Source organism: Phyllobates terribilis, unplaced genomic scaffold (assembly GCF_046119375.1).
Source record: "Phyllobates terribilis strain yellow unplaced genomic scaffold, ASM4611937v1 Scaffold_3__8_contigs__length_932513732, whole genome shotgun sequence".
Taxonomy (NCBI): Eukaryota; Metazoa; Chordata; class Amphibia; order Anura; family Dendrobatidae; genus Phyllobates; species Phyllobates terribilis.
The window spans coordinates 658,560,769-658,584,059 of NW_027362763.1; the positions used below are offsets into that span (position 1 = coordinate 658,560,769).

At 42.4% G+C, this 23,291-nt stretch overlaps 1 protein-coding gene across 1 annotated transcript in view; it reads left to right on the forward strand.

Moving 5' to 3' along the window:
- Nucleotides 1-23,291, forward strand: part of LOC141258594 (dynein axonemal heavy chain 8-like) — a 415,976-nt gene that overhangs the window by 50,734 nt on the left and 341,951 nt on the right. The window contains exons 15-17 of the mRNA XM_073673563.1: nt 1,442-1,561; nt 4,002-4,143; nt 5,942-6,021. Of these exons, the coding sequence (XP_073529664.1) occupies nt 1,442-1,561; nt 4,002-4,143; nt 5,942-6,021 (342 nt within the window). The remainder of the gene's footprint in view (nt 1-1,441; nt 1,562-4,001; nt 4,144-5,941; nt 6,022-23,291) is intronic.

The following is a 23,291-nucleotide window of genomic DNA, read 5'->3' on the forward strand; positions in this document are numbered from 1 at the left end:
CCAAGGAGCTCAGAGACATAATTGTGGCAAGGCACAGATCTGGCCAAGGTTATAAAAGAATTTCTGCATTACTCAAGGTTCCTAAGAGCACAGTGGCCTCCATAATCCTTAAATGGAAGAAGTTTGGGACCACCGGAAGTCTTCCTAGACCTGGCCGTCCAGCCAAACTGAGCAATCGTGGGAGAAGAGCCTTGGTGAGGGAGATAAAGAAGAACCCCAAGATCACTGTGGCTCAGCTCCAGAGATGCAGTAGAGAGATGGGAGAAAGTTCCACAAAGTCAACTATCACTGCAGCCCTCCACCAGTCAGGCCTTTATGGCAGAGTGGCCCGACGGAAGCCTCTCCTCAGTGCAAGACATATGAAAGCCTGCATACATTTTGCTCAAAAAACACATGAAGGACTCACAGACTATGAGAAATAAGATTCTCTGGTCTGATGAGACGACTATAGAACTTTTTGGTAATAATTCTAAGCGGTATGTGTGGAGAAAACCAGGCACTGCTCATCACCTGCCCAATACAATCCCAACAGTGAAACATGGTGGTAGCAGCATCATGCTATGGGGGTGTTTTTCAGCTGCAAGGACAGGACAACTGGTTGCAATTGAAGGAAACATGAATGCAGCCAAGTACAGAGATATCCTGGATGATCAAAACCTCTTCCAGAGTGCTCTGGACCTCAGACTTGGCCGAAGGTTCACCTTCCAACAAGACAATGACCCTAAGCACACAGCTAAAATAACAAAGGAGTGGCTTCAGAACAACTCTGTGACCATTCGTGACTGGCCCAGCCAGAGCCCTGACCTAAACCCAATTGGGCATCTCTGGAGAGACCTGAAAATGGCTGTCCACCAACGTTCACCATCCAGCCTGATGGAACTGGAGAGGATCTGCAAGGGAGAATGGCAGAGGATCCCCAAATCCAGGGGTGAAAAAACTTGTTGCATCATTCCCAAGAAGACTCATGGGTGTACTAGCTCAAAAGGGTGCTTCTCCTCAATACTGAGCAAAGGGTCTGAATACTTATGACCATGTGAGATTTTAATTTTCTTTTTTAATACATTTGTTTTGGGGTGCAGAGTGGACTTTAAGGAGAAAAAAATGAACTTTTTAGAATTTACCAAATAGCTGCAGTGAAACAGAGTGAAAAATTTAAAGGGGTCTGAATACTTTCCGCACCCACTGTATGATCTTTGTCTAGTTCAATAACTGTAATTTTGTTACAGATGCATTTAATTAATAAAAAGTGACTATGAATATGATGTGATTTTGCATCTTCTAGGTCCTAAGGCTACAGTCACTCGTTGTAACAGCAGTGCGTTTTTATTATCACAATTGCTGTAAATATACAAGTCACGTCATTGCGTTTTTTGTCTCGGTTGCATCAGTTAATCACCGCGCAGCCGCAATGTGTGAACACATCCATTTCTAACATCCACAGGTGAATGACATCCATAGACTCCACATCGATGTGCTCCTGAAGGATATCGCAGAGACCTTGCTCATCGTTCTTCCTGATGACGGTCCGGACACAGTAGAAAATCTGCTTGCTAGTAATGAGGTAGTGTGAACTGATAAATCTGCCACTGTTCAACTCATCGACTGCGCCGTATACCATCACAGTCGTGTGCTGTACATGTACCGGCCAACAAGACACGTCCTGTTCCCTTTCTGGAGAATCTTAGAGTAATAACATATTGATGATTTCTGTGTAGAAATGGCCGATAACTGAAATAACATTAAAGGGAACCTGCCAGGATGTTTTTTTACTAATGAAAGTAATGGAATGGTTGCCTTAGTCAGAGCAATAAAGAGGAGTCAAGTCTTGTAGTAATCAAGTGTGCGAGATGCCCCCAATGCACAATTAGGCTAATATAAATGCAGCTTCGAAGCTCAATTTCTCAGTGCCGCAAGTACACTGGATTGCTACAACACAGGTGTGATTGTTATTGTGAAGCTGTTCTGTCATCTGGGATCCTCGCGCTTTGTGTCAGGATCCATTTGGGCAAGTGAACACTGATGGGCAAGCTGGGCGGGCAAGCTTTCCAGAGAATCAAGCATGGATTGGGAGAGTTTGGCCAGTTTACCTGGGTCAAAGACTTCACTCATTCGGTGGGGCTCGGATCCTGAAGGGGATCTGATGGGTCCTGCATGTGCAGAGAGTCCAAGCACTGGACAGAGAAGGATGGCAGACGTCTGTGAAGAAACTACACAAGTAACCAGTACACAGGCAGCCTGCCTCTCCCCAGGAAGAGGACATGGTGCCTTGAAAATATGAAAAAAGGCCCAGAACAGAGCCTACCCTTACCCAGGAGAGGTGCGGGAGCTATAAAGCCACGGATCTGTGTCCTGCAAATGGCGCTGGCGTTAGAGGGAACTGGATCTTGTATCTGGATGTTTTCTGAGGCCAATGGAAAGGAAGTGTGCCGGGATAGAAGAGGGGCAACAAGGGAATCTACATAAGTAAAGACGGCCTGGAGCCAAGGAAAATAAGCCCTTACCCAAGGAAATAGCACAAAAAAACACTTCAAGTGAGAAAATGTCTGCTCTCTGACCATCATTCCTGAACTAGGTATAGGGAGTCAGAGGGGGTCCCGGTCATCCTAGACCTAGCTGCGACTAAAGCCGGGGGCCTCAATTAGTGAGGCTAAAAGATTACTGAGGTGGCCTGGAGGCTGGAAAAAGAGAGGCATCCAGTCAGGGGGGAGAGATGGAGATTTTGAGGGCTCTGAAAACACCCCTTGAAGAGTGCAAAAAAAAAGGCACTGTAGCCCCAGAAACGATCCACAGAAAATCAGCAAGAAAGTACGGACACTGCCAAAGTGGCTGTAAAACCGAGAACTTGGGGGAAGGGATGGACCAAGGGAATAAAGAGGAGGGAAGCCCCCAGTGCATAGACCCTTGCAAGCCAATGGAAAGTTATGGGAGGACACGGATAGTTGGTCCACCTCGTATTATACCTTTATGTTGTCTTGGGATGCCCACAGAATCACTCCTTTGGAGGTCGTGCACCGATTGTGGGCACACCGGCACTCCACTATTGCAGTAGTTGGGTGGGACTGGTGAACTGTGATGACAGCATGTCCACAGGCAGGTACATTAAGGGGGGGACGTCTGCACCAGGAAAATGTATATTTAAATAAAAAAATGGGAAAGAATATTGTGCAGCAGACCTAAAACAGGTCATGTCCACCTTTTATGGGCTCTAGGCTAAAACTGAGCAACTTATTTGCATCGTGTCTGAATAAAGGGCATAGCCCACCAGGGAGAGCTAACACTATTTCACCCTTTGTCAGCCTCCCACTTACAGCCTCCTAGTATCGGCCTCCTACTTGCAGCCTCCTTGCGGCAGGGCGAGTACCCATGGTCCTGCATCTCCCAATGCTATTAATGAGCTTGTCACGATGGGCAGCGTCTGAACGGGGAGAAGAATGGATGTGGAGGGAAACCATAGGAGACAAGCACTCCGTTAATAATTGGTGATTTCCAGTAATAATTTTTGCTGGTAAGAAGAGGGAAGTTGTAAATTTGCAAGTTACCTTGTTCCGTAATAGAAGGTGATGTCCTGCCATCTTATATCACCTTGTATTGCACGTTGCTTTTAATTATGGTTTCCATAGAACTGAATTGCAGCTCATTGATAATCCTGCGGCTGCTCTGACCGCTCCTCTCTCCTCGGCTTATGTGGAACATGCTTGATTCTTGCACAATACTACATTGTTTGCACTTGATATACAGGACTTGGGTAATGCATCATTAGTAGAAAACTACCCCAAAAATTAGACAGCAGCGGAAACTGTCTGGGAGCGTCTACTGAACCTGACATTAGACTTGTGTCAATGTGCTCTGTGGTGCAACAAGTACACTGTACATCACATTTCCCATATACAGTACATAGACAGTAAGAAAGATAAAATCCAAGTTCAGATGTGAGCTAACATGGCCCCAGGTTCCCCTGTGCAGAAGCGATGACTCTAACTGTGGATGTTCATTACGTTCAGATTTACACTAAAGAAATGGCAAAATATTTGAACCACAGAAGTGAGCTGATAGAGCGAGCCGTGAAGGACATCATTGGCACTTTTCAAGCTGTGCACGTACCAAAACACACAACAAAGATGAAGAAAGTGAGCAAGAATAAAGGTAAGACGTCTGCTACAGAACAGCGTTTAGTCTTACAACATTTTTTACTTTGCATGAAAGTCACATATGAACAGTGTCGAATACAGCGAGCATTCTGTACATGAAAATCAGCCTTGGATTAGTAATATAATGCAATAGAATTTTTATTTATAAAATTAACTTTCTAAATTCCCGTCAGCACATTGTTTCTTTATTTCTTAGCGAGACTGAGATCTTGGGAGTTTCCTGGCCGTGGACCCAAAATGTCAATGTTTTGTTCACCGAGCCACTTAGTTCTCACTTTTGTCTTGCAATCATTTAGCAATACAAAAAAAAAAGGTTCAAAACAAGTATACGTAGAGATGGCTAAAAGTGACAGAAGGGTCCAGCGGGCACGAGGACTTACAATCTACAATAGCCTTGATTTGACAGTGGATAATGTAAAGCTAGGTGCAGTCAGGATGAGCAGGAGTCGTCCGCTGTAGTGAGCAAGATAACAATAAGTCCATGTTCACATGATACAATTGTACTGCATTTTTTGGTGCACGTTTCCAAAATCGTGAAAAAAAAAAATACTTTCCTTTTTTGCTGTGAATTTGAAAATCGTGGTGGAAAAATTAAAAAAAAAGTGTGAGCGCATTGTGTGAACCGGGCCTAAATATAACGAGAATAATTTGACAAATAATATACATTTTATTACCAGTTTAGACTGTTAACTGAAATGTCCGGGATCAGGGATAATTAGTGTATTTGAATATTTACCTGGGGCGAAATATTAGTCAGTGACAAGTTAGGTTTGCATCTGCAGTTTGGTAGTAACGTCCTTGTCACTTACAAGGATATTACCATTGTTCTGTGTTTTTTTTTTTTTTTGTTACAGCAGCAATTTTTGCAAAGGTAATAAAAAGAAATGCAGCCTTATTATGTGTCTCACAAAGGTCCAAAAGGGGATGTTTTCCAGCATCAAAGGAAAATAGTTCAAACTTAGCAGCTAATCTTAAACTTTTATCTGAAACATATGCATTTCGGGTAGAAAAACCCAGCTGATTAAGGGTTTTTCTACTCATAACGCATAAGCATTATAGTTTTTTTTTAAATATGTGCACATTCTGCCAATGTTTTAATCCCATAGGATTAAAGGCTAAATTTTAATTACTTTCCTTTGGTGCTGGAGAACATCCCCTTTTGGACCATTGAGAGCTATTTGACCTGGAAGTCAGACCAGTGCATACTCCTCCGTGCACCACACCCCGACCACAGACGGTCCACCCTGGAAGTTTCCTGGGATACTTACCGCCAAATTGACACTTTTTCTATTTTTCGCATTATTTGTCACCTTTGAATTAGCTTCTCAGAAACTACTGACCACCAGGCTTGGTCAGCAGCATGTTCAGTCCATGACATAGTTATGTACAGAACACTATTCCAAAGACATATATGATGCATATTGGCTGGAGATCAACTTGGTCATACCTCCCCATTTGGTAAATATGGACCAAACTATGCTGTGGATCCCTATTGATACAACCTAAACTTGGAATAAATCCAAATACCACCTGCAATTAATTGCAGGTGGTGTTTGGATTTATTCCAAGTTTAGGTTGCATGACATAGTTATGATATTACCATTCATAGCTTCAAAAGTGACAACTGATATGGCTGCACTTACTGTTGTCATTTTTGCAAATGTGACTACAAAAACTGACATCTAAATGAGACCCAAGATAGACACATCAGTGAACTGAGATTCAACCCTACAAGGCTGAGGTCTTGGGTGATATCACTAGATTCTGATAGGTCTCTTGTCGCTGTTTTGTAGCTAGACGTGTTGCATTTACAGACGTTGATGAACAAGAAGAGGTCGTGGAGGAACAGACGAAGGATGTAGAATTCAGTAAGGTACGACACCAGTCAATATTGACCATATATAAATATGGAGGGCATTTTGTAATCTTATGTTTAGGATATTTGTATGTATAGAGGAGGGTATGTGAGACTCACACTGTATATAGGAGGCTACGTGGGGCTCACACTGTTTGTATATATGGAAGCTGTGTGAGGTTCACACTGTATATTATTATTATTATTTATTATTATAGCAGCATTTATTGCATGGCGATTTACATGTGAAAATGGGGGTATACATTGCAAAAACGATTAGAAAAATCTTGAACAAAAACGCAACGGCAAACTGGTACAGGAGGAGAGAGGACCCTGCCCGCGAGGGCTCACAGTCTACAAGGGATGGGTGAGGATACAGTAGGTGAGGATAGAGCTGGTCGTGCAGCGATATGGTGGAGCGATGGCTACTGCAGGTTGTAGGCTTGTCGGAAGAGGTGGGTATATGGAGGCTATGTTGGGTTCACACTATATATGGAGGCGATGTGGGGGCTCACAGTGTAAATATGGAGTCTATGTGGGGGCTCACAGTGTATATATGGAGGCTATGTGGGGCTCACTCTGTATATATGGAGGCTATGTGAGGCTCACACTGTATATATGGAGGCTATGTGGGGCTCACACTATATATGTGAGGCTCACACTGTAATATATGGAGGCTATGTGAGGCTCACACTGTATATATGCAGGCTATGTGAGGCTCATACTGCATATAGGCTATGTGGGACTCACACAGTATATATGGAGGCTATGTGGGGCTCACACTGTATATATGGAGGCTATGTGGGGGCTCACACTGTGCATAGAAGGCTATGTGGGGGCTCACACTGTATATAGGCTATGTGGGGGCTCACACTGTATATAGGAGGCTATGTGGGGGCTCACACCATATATATGGAGGCTTTGTGGGGCTCACACAGTATATATGGAGGCTATATGGGGATTCCCAGTGAATATATAAAGGCTATGTGGGGCTCACACGGTGCATATGGAGGCTATGTGTGGACTCACAGTGTATATGTGGAGGCTATGTGTGGGGTCACAGTGTATATATGGAGGATATGTGGGGCTCAATGTATATATGGAGGCTATGTGGGGTCTCACACTGTATATAGAAGGTTATGTAGGGGCTCACACTGCATATAGGAGGCTATATGGGGGCTCACACTATATATAAAGGCTATGTGTGGGCTCACAGTGTATATATGGAGGCTATATGTGGGCTCACAGTGTATATATGGAGGCTATGTGGGGCTCAATGTATATATGGAGGCTATGTGGGGTCTCACACTGTATATAGAAGGTTATGTAGGGGCTCACACTGCATATAGGAGGCTATATGGGGGCTCACACTATATATAAAGGCTATGTGTGGGCTCACAGTGTATATATGGAGGCTATGTGGGGTCTCACACTGTATATAGAAGGCTATATAGGAGGCTATATGGGGGCTCACACTATATATAAAGGCTATGTGTGGGCTCACAGTGTATATCTGGAGGCTATGCTGGGCTCAATGTATATATGGAGGCTATGTGGGGCTTACACTGTATATATGAAGGCTATGTGTTGGCTCACACTGTATATATGGAGGCTATGTGTGGGCTCACAGTGTTTATATGGAGGCTATGTGGGGCTTACACTGTATATATGAAGGCTATGTGTTGGCTCACACTGTATATATGGAGGCTATGTGTGGACTCACAGTGTTTATATGGAGGCTATGTGGGGCTTACACTGTATATATGAAGGCTATTTGTTGGCTCACACTGTATATATGGAGGCTATGTGGGGCTCACACTGTATATATGGAGGCTATGTGGGGCTCACACTGTATATATGGAGGCTATGTGTGGGCTCACAGTGTTTATATGGAGGCTATGTGGGGCTCACACTGTATATATGGAGGCTATGCTGGGCTCAATGTATATATGGAGGCTATGTGGGGCTTACACTGTATATATGAAGGCTATGTAGGGGCTCACACTGTATATAAGGGGCATTGTGTGGGCTCTTATGGTATCTGTGGGGGGCTGTGTGTGGGTTCACACATATAGAAGCATTTAGGAGTTAATTTCAGCCTATTGGTTTGGCTCTCCACAACAGTAACTGTCTCTCATGTGGCCCCTCAGAAAAATGAATTGCCCACCCCTGCACTCTGGTAATCCATGCGGGGCTACCTGGGGTTTATTCTCATGATCTCACGGTGTAATAATGATGTGGATACTGGCCTCCTGTTACACAATGCCTGTGATGGAGCCACCATTACTTGGTAGTGACTGGCGGCTCCCTGCAGATCAGGCTCATGATTCTGTATGTCCAGGCGCAAACTGGTGCAAAGACTGAAGACTGTATCCTCCGTCTGCCTATAATACAATAGGTCCTGCATGTCCAATTCCTCAGATTGTAAATAATGATTGTTAGGGAGGTGCAGACGAGGGTATGTTCGGTCCAAGTGCGATCCGACAAAACATCAGATCACAATCGGATCTATGTTAGGCTATGGGGCTGCACACATGTTAGATTTCTTTCCTTGTACCATGTACAGTCATGGCCAAAAGTATTGAGAATGAGACAAATAGTAATTTTTCCAAAGTTTACTGCTTCATTTTTTGTAATGGCAATTTGCATATACTCCTGAATGTCAAAGAGTGATCAGCTTAACAGCAATTACTGTACTTGCAAAGTCAATATTTGCCCAGAAAATGAACTTTAACCCCCAAAACACATTTCAACATCATTGCAGTCCTGCCTTAAAAGGAGCAGCTAACATCGTTTTAGTGATTGATCCATTAACACAGGTGTGGGTGTTGATGAGGACAGGGCTGGCGATCAATCAGTCATGATTAAGTAAGAATGACATCACTGGACACTTTAAAAGGAGGCTGGTTCTTGGTATCATTGTTTCTCTTCAGTTAACCATGGTTATCTCTAAAGAAACACGTGCAGCCATCATTGCACTGCACAAAAATGGCCTAACAGGGAAGAGTATCGCAGCTACAAAGATTGCACCTCAGTCAACAATCTATCGCATCATCAAGAACTTCAAGGAGAGAGCTTCCATTGTTGTCAAAAAGGCTCCAGGGCGCCCAAGAAAGACCAGCAAGCGCCAGGACCGTATCTTAAAACTGTTTCAGCTGCGGGATCGGACTACCAGCAGTGCCGAGCTTGCTCAGGAATGGCAGCAGGCTGGTGTGAGTGCTTCTGCACGCACTGTGAGGCGGAGACTCTTTGAGCAAGGGCTGGTTTCAAGGAGGGCAGCAAAGAAGCCACTTCTCTCCAGAAAAAACATCAGGGACCGACTGATATTCTGCAAAAGGTACAGGGAGTGGACTGCTGAGGACTGGGGCAAAGTCATTTTCTCTGATGAATCCCCTTTTCGATTGTTTGGGACATCTGGAAAACAGCTTATTCGGAGAAGAAGAGGTGAGCGCTACCACCAGTCTTGTCTCATGCCAACTGTAAAGCATCCTGAAACCATTCATGTGTGGGGTTGCTTCTCAGCCAAGGGAATCGGCTCACTCACAGTCTTGCCTAAAAACACAGCCATGAATAAAGAATGGTACCAGAATGTCCTCCAAGAGCAACTTCTCCCAACCGTCCAAGAGCAGTTTGGCGCCCAACAATGCCTTTTCCAGCATGATGGAGCACCTTGCCATAAAGCAAAGGTGATAACTAAATGGCTCATGGAACAAAACATAGAGATTTTGGGTCCATGGCCTGGAAACTCCCCAGATCTTAATCCCATTGAGAACTTGTGGTCAATCATCAAGAGACGGGTGGACAAACAAAAACCAACAAATTCTGGCAAAATGCAAGCATTGATTATGCAAGAATAGACTGCTATCAGTCAGGATTTGGTCCAAAAGTTGATTGAGAGCAGCCAGGGAGAATTACAGAGGTCTTGAAGAAGAAGGGGCAACACTGCAAATATTGACTTGCTGCATTAACTCATTCTAACTGTCAATATAACCTATTGGTCCTCATAATATGATTGCAATTATATTTCTGTATGTGATATAAACATCAGACAAACACTAATAAAAACCAGAGGCCAGCAGATCATGGGAAAAAATAATTTTGGTGTCATTCTCAAAACTTTTGGCCATGACTGTAGACTGAGGAAAGAAATCGCAGCATGCCTGAGCTTGATCCGATATTTCGATCACACTTGGCCATGAGTCCATGGAAATCATCGGCTGCACTCGGATGACATCTAAATGCAGTCCGATGTCCACAGACTGATATGATGGATACATTTTATCTCTGTCTTCTCATCCGAGAAAATCGTATGACACTATAATCACACTATGATTAAACTCTTATCAGAGTGAATTGCATAATCGTCCCGATTCACTCAGATGAAAGAATTTACGGCCGTCTGCGCCTGCCCTAAGAGAGAAACCAGACGTGAGGTTGATTGTGCGGCTGCGTCTCCTCCTACCTACAGCAACCAATGGCCTCGTGATAGTGAAGCCAGATTGCGCCATCATCAGGCGCCGCTGATTGCTGCAGTTTTGTCCGTGTGGCCAACCTCACATCTGAGTTCACCCTTACTGATAAGTTTAATGTAGTCTGCTCTGTGCAGATGTAGTATAGGTACTGTTCACACAGCACTGCAGTATTATTCCTGGTACTCTGCAGGTTTAGAAAAACATACAAAGCGGACACCACCCACGTAGTATGAAAAAAATGGTGCTACCCATATAGCAAAGTGTGTAGAGAAAGAAGAAAAAAGGAGATACAGATGCTTCTCACTAAATTAGAATATCATCGAAAAGTTAATTTATTTCAGTTCTTCAATACAAAAACTGAAGCTCCTATATTATATAGAGTCATTACACACAGAGGGATCTATTATATAGAGTCATTACACACAGAGGGATCTATTATATAGAGTCATTACACACAGAGGGATCTATTATATAGAGTCATTACACACAGAGGGATCTATTATATAGAGTCATTACACGCAGAGGGATCTATTATATAGAGTCATTACACACAGAGGGATCTATTATATAGAGTCATTACAGAGTGATCTATTATATAGAGTCACTACACACAGAGGGATCTATTATATAGAGTCATTGCACACAGAGGGATCTATTATATAGTCATTACACACAGAGGGATCTATTATATAGAGTCATTACACACAGAGGGATCTATTATATAGAGCCATTACACACAGAGGGATCTATTATATAGAGTCATTACACACAGAGGGATCTATTATATAGAGTCATTACACACATAGGGATCTATTATATAGAGTCATTACACACAGAGGGATCTATTATATAGAGTCATTACACACAGAGTGATCTATTATATAGAGTCATTACACACAGAGGGATCTATTATATAGAGTCATTACACACAGAGTGATCTATTATATAGAGTCATTACACACAGAGGGATCTATTATATAGAGTCATTACACACAGAGGGATCTATTATATAGTCATTACACACAGAGGGATCTATTATATAGAGTCATTGCACACAGAGGGATCTATTATATAGAGTCATTACAGAGTGATCTATTATATAGAGTCCTTACACACAGAGGGATCTATTATATAAAGTCATTACACACAGAGGGATCTATTATATAGAGTCATTACACACAGAGGGATCTATTATATAGAGTCATTACACACAGAGGGATCTATTATATAGAGTAATTACAGAGTGATCTATTATATAGTCACTACACACAGAGGGATCTATTATATAGAGTCATTACACACAGAGGGATCTATTATATAGAGTCACTACACACAGAGGGATCTATTATATAGAGTCATTACACACAGAGGGATCTATTATATAGAGTCATTACACACAGAGGGATCTATTATATAGAGTCATTACACACAGAGCGATCTATTATATAGAGTCATTACACACAGAGCAATCTATTCTATAGAGTCATTACACACAGAGGGATCTATTATATAGTCATTACACGCAGAGGGATCTATTATATAGAGTCATTACACACAGAGGGATCTATTATATAGAGTCATTACACGCAGAGGGATCTATTATATAGAGTCATTACACACAGAGGGATCTATTATATAGAGTCATTACACACAGAGGGATCTATTATATAGAGTAATTACACACAGAGGGATCTATTATATAGTCATTACACACAGAGGGATCTATTATATAGAGTCATTACACACAGAGGGATCTATTATATAGAGTCATTACACACAGAGGGATCTATTATATAGAGTCATTACACACAGAGGGATCTATTATATAGAGTCATTACACACAGAGGGATCTATTATATAGAGTCATTACAGAGTGATCTATTATATAGAGTCACTACACACAGAGGGATCTATTATATAGAGTCATTACACACAGAGGGATCTATTATATAGTCATTACACACAGAGGGATCTATTATATAGAGTCATTACACACAGAGGGATCTATTATATAGAGTCATTACACACAGAGAGATCTATTATATAGAGTCATTACACACAGAGGGATCTATTATATAGAGTCATTACACGCAGAGGGATCTATTATATAGAGTCATTACACACAGAGGGATCTATTATATAGAGTCATTACACACAGAGAGATCTATTATATAGAGTCATTACACACAGAGGGATCTATTATATAGAGTCATTACACGCAGAGGGATCTATTATATAGAGTCATTACACACAGAGGGATCTATTATATAGAGTCATTACACACAGAGGGATCTATTATATAGAGTAATTACACACAGAGGGATCTATTATATAGAGTCATTACACACAGAGGGATCTATTATATAGAGTCATTACACACAGAGGGATCTATTATATAGAGTCATTACACACAGAGGGATCTATTATATAGAGTCATTACACACAGAGGGATCTATTATATAGAGTCATTACACACAGAGGGATCTATTATATAGAGTCATTACAGAGTGATCTATTATATAGAGTCACTACACACAGAGGGATCTATTATATAGAGTCATTACACACAGAGGGATCTATTATATAGTCATTACACACAGAGGGATCTATTATATAGAGTCATTACACACAGAGGGATCTATTATATAGAGTCATTACACACAGAGAGATCTATTATATAGAGTCATTACACACAGAGGGATCTATTATATAGAGTCATTACACACAGAGGGATCTATTATATAGAGTCATTACACACAGAGGGATCTATTATATAGAGTCATTACACACAGAGGGATCTATTATATAGAGTCATTACAGAGTGATCTATTATATAGAGTCATTACACACAGAGTGATCTATTATATAGAGTCATTACACACAGAGGGATCTATTATATAGAGTCATTACACACAGAGGGATCTATTATATAGAGTCATTACACACATAGGGATCTATTATATAGAGTCATTACACACAGAGGGATCTATTATATAGTCATTACACACAGAGGGATCTATTATATAGAATCATTACACACAGAGGGATCTTTTTTATAGAGTCATTACACACAGAGGGATCTATTCTATAGAGTCATTACACACAGAGGGATCTATTCTATAGAGTCATTACACACAGAGGGATCTATTATATAGAGTCATTACACACAGAGGGATCTATTACATAGAGTCATTACACGCAGAGCGATCTATTACATAGAGTCATTACACGCAGAGGGATCTATTACATAGAGTCATTACACGCAGAGGGATCTATTACATAGAGTCATTACACGCAGAGGGATCTATTATATAGAGTCATTACACGCAGAGGGATCTATTATATAGAGTCATTACACGCAGAGGGATCTATTATATAGAGTCATTACACGCAGAGGGATCTATTATATAGAGTCATTACACGCAGAGGGATCTATTATATAGAGTCATTACACGCAGAGGGATCTATTATATAGAGTCATTACACACAGAGGGATCTATTATATAGAGTCATTACACACAGAGGGATCTATTATATAGAGTCATTACACACAGAGGGATCTATTATATAGAGTCATTACACACAGAGCGATCTATTCTATAGAGTCATTACACACAGAGGGATCTATTATATAGTCATTACACGCAGAGGGATCTATTATATAGAGTCATTACACACAGAGGGATCTATTATATAGAGTCATGACACGCAGAGGGATCTATTATATAGAGTCATTACACACAGAGGGATCTATTATATAGAGTCATTACACACAGAGGGATCTATTATATAGAGTAATTACACACAGAGGGATCTATTATATAGTCATTACACACAGAGGGATCTATTATATAGAGTCATTACACACAGAGGGATCTATTATATAGAGTCATTACACACAGAGGGATCTATTATATAGAGTCATTACACACAGAGGGATCTATTATATAGAGTCATTACACACAGAGGGATCTATTATATAGAGTCATTACACACAGAGGGATCTATTATGTAGAGTCATTACACACAGAGGGATCTATTATATAGAGTCATTACACACAGAGGGATCTATTATATAGAGTCATTACAGAGTGATCTATTATATAGAGTCACTACACACAGAGGGATCTATTATATAGAGTCATTACACACAGAGGGATCTATTATATAGTCATTACACACAGAGGGATCTATTATATAGAGTCATTACACACAGAGGGATCTATTATATAGAGTCATTACACACAGAGAGATCTATTATATAGAGTCATTACACACCGAGGGATCTATTATATAGAGTAATTACACACAGAGGGATCTATTATATAGAGTCATTACACACAGAGGGATCTATTATATAGAGTCATTACACACAGAGGGATCTATTATATAGAGTCATTACAGAGTGATCTATTATATAGAGTCATTACACACAGAGTGATCTATTATATAGAGTCATTACACACAGAGGGATCTATTATATAGAGTCATTACACACAGAGGGATCTATTATATAGAGTCATTACACACATAGGGATCTATTATATAGAGTCATTACACACAGAGGGATCTATTATATAGTCATTACACACAGAGGGATCTATTATATAGAATCATTACACACAGAGGGATCTTTTTATAGAGTCATTACACACAGAGGATCTATTCTATAGAGTCATTACACACAGAGGGATCTATTCTATAGAGTCATTACACACAGAGGGATCTATTATATAGAGTCATTACACACAGAGGGATCTATTACATAGAGTCATTACACGCAGAGCGATCTATTACATAGAGTCATTACACGCAGAGGGATCTATTACATAGAGTCATTACACGCAGAGGGATCTATTATATAGAGTCATTACACGCAGAGGGATCTATTATATAGAGTCATTACACGCAGAGGGATCTATTATATAGAGTCATTACACGCAGAGGGATCTATTATATAGAGTCATTACACACAGAGGGATCTATTATATAGAGTCATTACACACAGAGGGATCTATTATATAGAGTCATTACACACATAGGGATCTATTATATAGAGTCATTACACACAGAGGGATCTATTATATAGAGTCATTACACACAGAGGGATCTATTATATAGAGTCATTACACACAGGGATCTATTATATATATGTGTAATGACTCTATATAATAGATCCCTCTGTGTGTAATGACTATATAATAGATCACTCTGCGTGTAATGACTCTATATAATAGATCCCTCTGTGTGTAATGACTCTATATAATAGATCCCTCTGTGTGTAATGACTCTATATAATAGATCCCTCTGTGTGTAATGACTCTATATAATAGATCCCTCTGTGTGTAATGACTCTATATAATAGATCCCTCTGCGTGTAATGACTCTATATAATAGATCCCTCTGCGTGTAATGACTCTATATAATAGATCCCTCTGCGTGTAATGACTCTATATAATAGATCCCTCTGCGTGTAATGACTCTATATAATAGATCCCTCTGCGTGTAATGACTCTATGTAATAGATCCCTCTGCGTGTAATGACTCTATGTAATAGATCCCTCTGCGTGTAATGACTCTATGTAATAGATCGCTCTGCGTGTAATGACTCTATGTAATAGATCCCTCTGTGTGTAATGACTCTATATAATAGATCCCTCTGTGTGTAATGACTCTATAGAATAGATCCCTCTGTGTGTAATGACTCTATAGAATAGATCCTCTGTGTGTAATGACTCTATAAAAAAGATCCCTCTGTGTGTAATGATTCTATATAATAGATCCCTCTGTGTGTAATGACTATATAATAGATCCCTCTGTGTGTAATGACTCTATATAATAGATCCCTATGTGTGTAATGACTCTATATAATAGATCCCTCTGTGTGTAATGACTCTATATAATAGATCCCTCTGTGTGTAATGACTCTATATAATAGATCACTCTGTGTGTAATGACTCTATATAATAGATCACTCTGTAATGACTCTATATAATAGATCCCTCTGTGTGTAATGACTCTATATAATAGATCCCTCTGTGTGTAATGACTCTATAATAGATCCCTCTGTGTGTAATGACTCTATATAATAGATCTCTCTGTGTGTAATGACTCTATATAATAGATCCCTCTGTGTGTAATGACTCTATATAATAGATCCCTCTGTGTGTAATGACTATATAATAGATCCCTCTGTGTGTAATGACTCTATATAATAGATCCCTCTGTGTGTAGTGACTCTATTTAATAGATCACTCTGTAATGACTCTATATAATAGATCCCTCTGTGTGTAATGACTCTATATAATAGATCCCTCTTTGTGTAATGACTCTATATAATAGATCCCTCTGTGTGTAATGACTCTATATAATAGATCCCTCTGTGTGTAATGACTCTATATAATAGATCCCTCTGTGTGTAATGACTCTATATAATAGATCCCTCTGTGTGTAATGACTCTATATAATAGATCCCTCTGTGTGTAATGACTCTATATAATAGATCCCTCTGTGTGTAATGACTATATAATAGATCCCTCTGTGTGTAATTACTCTATATAATAGATCCCTCTGTGTGTAATGACTCTATATAATAGATCCCTCTGTGTGTAATGACTCTATATAATAGATCCCTCTGCGTGTAATGACTCTATATAATAGATCCCTCTGTGTGTAATGACTCTATATAATAGATCCCTCTGCGTGTAATGACTATATAATAGATCCCTCTGTGTGTAATGACTCTATAGAATAGATCGCTCTGTGTGTAATGACTCTATATAATAGATCCCTCTGTGTGTAATGACTCTATATAATAGATCCCTCTGTGTGTAATGACTCTATATAATAGATCCCTCTGTGTGTAATGACTCTATATAATAGATCCCTCTGCGTGTAATGACTCTATATAATAGATCCCTCTGCGTGTAATGACTCTATATAATAGATCCCTCTGCGTGTAATGACTCTATATAATAGATCCCTCTGCATGTAATGACTCTATATAATAGATCCCTCTGCGTGTAATGACTCTATATAATAGATCCCTCTGCGTGTAATGACTCTATGTAATAGATCCCTCTGCGTGTAATGACTCTATGTAATAGATCCCTCTGCGTGTAATGACTCTATGTAATAGATCCCTCTGCGTGTAATGACTCTATGTAATAGATCGCTCTGTGTGTAATGACTCTATATAATAGATCCCTGTGTGTAATGACTCTATATAATAGATCCCTCTGTGTGTAATGACTCTATAGAATAGATCCCTCTGTGTGTAATGACTCTATAGAATAGATCCCTCTGTGTGTAATGACTCTATAAAAAAGATCCCTCTGTGTGTAATGATTCTATATAATAGATCCCTCTGTGTGTAATGACTATATAATAGATCCCTCTGTGTGTAATGACTCTATATAATAGATCCCTATGTGTGTAATGACTCTATATAATAGATCCCTATGTGTGTAATGACTCTATATAATAGATCCCTCTGTGTGTAATGACTCTATATAATAGATCCCTGTGTGTAATGACTCTATATAATAGATCCCTCTGTGTGTAATGACTCTATATAATAGATCCCTGTGTGCAATGACTTTATATAATAGATCCCTCTGTGTGTAATGACTCTATATAATAGATCCCTGTGTGTAATGACTCTATATAATAGATCTCTCTGCGTGTAATGACTCTATATAATAGATCCCTCTGTGTGTAATGATTCTATATAATAGATCCCTCTGCGTGTAATGACTCTATATAATAGATCCCTCTGTGTGTAATGACTCTATATAATATAGGAGTTTCACTTTTTGTATTGAAGAACTGAAATAAATTAACTTTTTGTTGATATTCTAATTTAGTGAGAAGCACCTGTATATACAATGGGTCGTGCACACTGAATATTAGTTATATAATTTTTTAAGTGAATCAGTACAAATGCTGCATGTGGCTAAAAAACACCAGTAAAAGCATTTAAAAAGTGCATCAAGCTAAATGCGAGACCCAGCAAAACATCTTTATAGGAGTCCGGGTCAGATGTGACTACATGTAAGTGGCTACTTCATAGCTGTCTTATTCTCCATTGGCCGCCCGCCTTGTTTTTTTGTAGTGTTCCCTTTGATAATATTTACAGACTTCTATATGTATTTCTCTATTGTGTTATTATTTCCTGCTACTCCTTTTTTTGTTCATTTACTATCTTGGACCTTCTTTGATTGCACAGATTCTTTTTGCTCTTTGGCTCTTGACATACAGTGGGGGAAATAAGTATTTGATCCCTTGCTGTTTTTGTAAGTTTGTCCACTGGCAAAGACACGAAAAATCTATAATTTTAAGGGCAGGTTAATTTTGAGAGATAGAATATCCCCCCAAAAAATCAAGAAAATCACATTGTATAAATTAGATAATTTTTTTTTTGCATTTTGCAGTGAGAAATTAAGTATTTGATCCCCCTACAAACCATTATGAGTTCTGGCTCCTACAGACCAGTTAGACGCTCCTAGTGAACTCGTTAGCTGCATTAAAGACAGCTGTCTTACATAGTCACCTGTTTAAAAGACTCTTGTCCACAGACTCAATTAATCAGTCAGACTCTAACCTCTACAACATGGGCAAGACCAAAGAGCTTTCTAAGGATGTCAGGGACAAGGTCATAGACCTGCACAAAGCTGGAATGGGTTACAAAACCATAAGTAAGACGCTGGGTGAGAAGGAAGCAACTGTTGGTGCAATAGTAAGAAAATGGAAGAAATGACTGTCAATCAACATCGATCTGGGGCACCATGCAAAATCTCACCTCGTGGGGTATCCTTGATCATGAGGAAGGTGAGAGATCAGCCTAAAACTACACGGGGGGAACTTGTTAATGATCTCAAGGCAGCTGGGACCACAGTCACCAAGAAAACCATTGGTAACTGTTACGGGTCCAGGTGGTGGAACCTCTGTGCTTCGGTGCAAGGAGGGACCAGAGGGGCGTGACTAAGTGCCTACTCGGCCTGACCAAGGTCGCACGGCGGCTCAATCGACTCCGTGAACCAGGGAGGGACCGAGCAGGGGGACCAGGTGCCACTCTGGGACTGACCTTGTGTGAGAGCTGGTGACTCCCATGGGTCAGATGGCAGGAACTGACCGGTACAGCGGATGAGCACGGCAGGAAGGCTGACGGGTTGTCCGGGTAGATAAGCAGGCTGGTCCGGCAGATAGCCAGACGTGTGCTCCGGGTAGGCGAGCTGGCGGGCACGACAGATAACAGGTAGGTGCTCCAGGTAGGCTGGCTGGCGGGCACGACAGGTAACTGGCAGGTGCTCCAGGTAGGCAGGCTGGTGGGTACTACAGGTAACAGACAGGTGCTTCCAGGTAATCAGGCTGGTGGGCACGGCAGGTAACTGGCAGGTGCTTCCAGGTAGGCAGGCTGGCGGGCACTACAGGTAACTGGCAGGTGCTTCCAGGTAGGCAGGCTGGCGGGCACTACAGGTAACTGGCAGGTGCTTCCAGGTAAGCAGGCTGTCGGGCAGAACTATAGACAGGCTGGCGGGCTGGACTGTAGACAGACTGGCGAGCAGGACAGACAGGCAGCGGGACCTGAGGGCTGATGCAAGTGTTAGCACACAGAACAACGACCTTGCACAGGCACCTCCATTTTGGAGGAGGTGCCTTATATAGGGGCAGTCCTCCTGCCATTGGCCGGGGACTCTATAGGACGGCGCGCACGGCGCCTTTAAGAGGGAGGGAGCGCGCGCACGCCCTAAGCACAGAGCCTGGGAAGCTGTGCGCGGTGCGCGCCACAGCATCAGGGGAGCGGGAGGACGCCGGACCTGGACCATGGTGGTGAGGGGAACGGCGTCTCTGCCTCCTGCCGATGCTACAGTACCCCCCCCCCTTTATGCCCCCTCTTCTTAAGGCCCGCAAGAAATTTTTTAAGAAGATGAGGGGCATGAATGTTCTCCCTGGGTTCCCAAGACCTCTCCTCAGGGCCAAACCCCTTCCAATCCACAAGAAAGAAAGTCTTTCCGTTTACCCTCTTGGTGGTCAAAATGTTTTCTACCTCAAAGACGTCCTCAGCGGAGACTGGAGCTGGAGCGGTACCTGGATCGTCAGAGAAAGAATTAAGGACAACAGGTTTGAGGAGGGATACATGAAAGGAGTTGGGAATCCGTAAAGTGACTGGGAGTTTCAGCTTGTAAGCCACGGGATTGATTTGGTTAAGAACCTCGAACGGACCGATGAACCGCGGACCCAACTTATAGGAAGGTATCTTGAGATGAAAATATTTGGAGGAAAGCCAGACCTTGTCTCCCGGACGGAATTGAGGCGGATCCAGACATCTCTTATCAGCATGTTTCTTCATCTAGTGTTTCAGATCTAGTGTCTTCCCAAATAGCTGAAAATTCGCTGACCAGAGACTCCGCGGCAGGATTGTCCACAGAAGAGGAGACGGGAAACGGAATCCGGGGGTTGACCATAGACCACAAAGAACGTGGATTTAGAAGAAGACTCGCTATCATGGTTATTAAAGGAGAACTCGGCTCAGGGCAGGAGCTCAACCCAATCGTTATGGTGAGCGTTGACAAAGTGCCGAAGAAAGCTGGTAAGGACCTGGTTGATACGTTCCACTTGACCATTGCACTGAGGATGATAAGCAGAGGAGAAATCCAAGGAGACATCCAGCAGCTTACACGTAGCTCTCCAGAAGCGGGAAGTGAACTGAAGCCCTCGATCAGACACAATGTGGAGGGGTAGGCCGTGGAGACGAAAAATGTGATGGATTAAGTCCTTAGCCAGCACCGATGCAGACGGGAGACCAGGCAGAGGGATGAAGTGGGCCATTTTAGAAAAGCGGTCAGCGACCTCCCAAATGACAGTACAACCGGCAGAAACAGGGAGATCTGTAATGAAGTCCATAGCAATGTGTTGCCACGGAGCGGAAGGTACGGGAAGAGGAAGAAGACCGCAGGATGAAAGTTGCCTGGGAACTTTGTTACGGGCACAGGAGGAACAAGCCACGACGAAGTCCGCAACATCCTTGCGTAGAGAAGGCCACCAGTAATGTCAGGCGATGAGCAGAAAGGTCTTCCTCTGGCCAGCATGACCGGCTAGTTTGGATGAATGGCCCCAGAGTAGAACCTTCTTATGATCCGGAACCGCTACAAAGGTCTTACTGGGTGGAAAATGAGACAGGTCAAACGGAGCCACAGTCATTACTTTGGAGGGGTCAATGATATGTAGAGGCTCCTCCTCTTGGTCGGAAGACAGGAATGAGCGGGAAAGAGCGTCAGCTTTAATATTCTTGTCCGCCGGGCGGTAATGCAGAGTGAAGCAGAATCGGGCAAAGAATAGAGACCATCTGGCCCGACGCGGATTTAATCTTGGGCCTTCTGCAAATAAGCCAGGTTTTTGTGATTAGTGTAGATGACCACCGGGTGCAGAGCCCCCTCCAGCAAGTGGCGCCACTCCTCCACCGCTAATTTGATGGCCAGCAGCTCACGATCTCCTATGGAGTAGTTGCGCTCGGATGAGGAGAAGAGTTTGGAGAAGAAGCCGCAGGTAACCATTCTCCCGGACGAGGATTTCTGGGTGAGCACCTCTCCGGCTGCGGAGGAGAAAGCATCAACCTCCACGAAGAACTGCCTGTTGCAATCCTGACAGTGTAGCACAGGAGCGGAGGAGAAGGCTTGTTTTAGGGAGACGAAGGCCTGCTCTGCTTCGGAAGTCCATTCCCTGGGATTTGCTCCTTTACGGGTGAGCGCGGAGATGGGAGCAGTCCGAGAGGAGAAATGAGGAATGAAGAGGCGGTCGTAATTTGCGAAGCGCAGGAATTGCAGAATCACCTTCAACCCCCTCCGGTCAGGGCCACTTTAAGACGCAGAGACCTTCTCAGGATCCATCCTCAGACCAGTCTCAAAGATAATATAGCCCAGGAACGGTAGAGAGGTCTGCTCAAAGAGGCATTTCTCGAACTTAGTGTATAGGCGATTCTGCCGGAGCCTTAGCAAAACCTGACGAACTTCCCTCCGGTGTGAGGGTAGATCAGGAGAGAAGACCAAGATATAGTCCAGGTACACCACCACTCAAGAATAGAGGAGATCACAGAAGATGTCGTTAACCAGCTCCTGGAAGACGGCTGGAGCATTACAGAGACCAAAGGGTATTACGCAGTATTTGTAGTGACCGTCCTGGGTGTTGAATGCCGTCTTCCACTGGCGGATCCGGACCAAATTGTACGCCCCACTAAGATCAAGCTTGGTGAAGGTCTTCGCGCCTTTAAGGCGGTCGAACAGCTCTGAGAGGAGAAGCAGGGGGTACTTATTCTTGATGGTAATCTGGTTTAGACCTCTGTAATCGATACAGGGACTTAGAGAGCCGTCTTTCTTCTTGACGAAGAAGAATCCTGCTCCAGCCGGAGAGGTGGATTTCTGGATAAATCCCCTAGCAAGATTCTCCTCTATATACTCAGACATGGCCCGGTTCTCAGCCAGCGACAAGGGGTAGATACGCCTGCGGGGAGGAGAAGCATCAGGTACCAGGTCGATGGGGCAATCATACAGCCTGTGAGGTGGTAGTGTCTCAGCTTCCATCTTGTCGAAGACGTCCGCATAGGACCATTAGGGTGCCGGCAGACCAGGTAGATTAGCCGGAGTAGACTGGGGTCGAGCAGGACGAACCAGAACCAGACAGGACTCATGGCATTCCTGACCCCAAGGGAGCACTTCACCAGATCTCCAATTCAGGACGGGCTCATGTCTCTGTAACCAGGTTAGACCAAGCAAGAGGGGGTGACAGAGACCGGACAGCACATGAAAGGATATCTTCTCC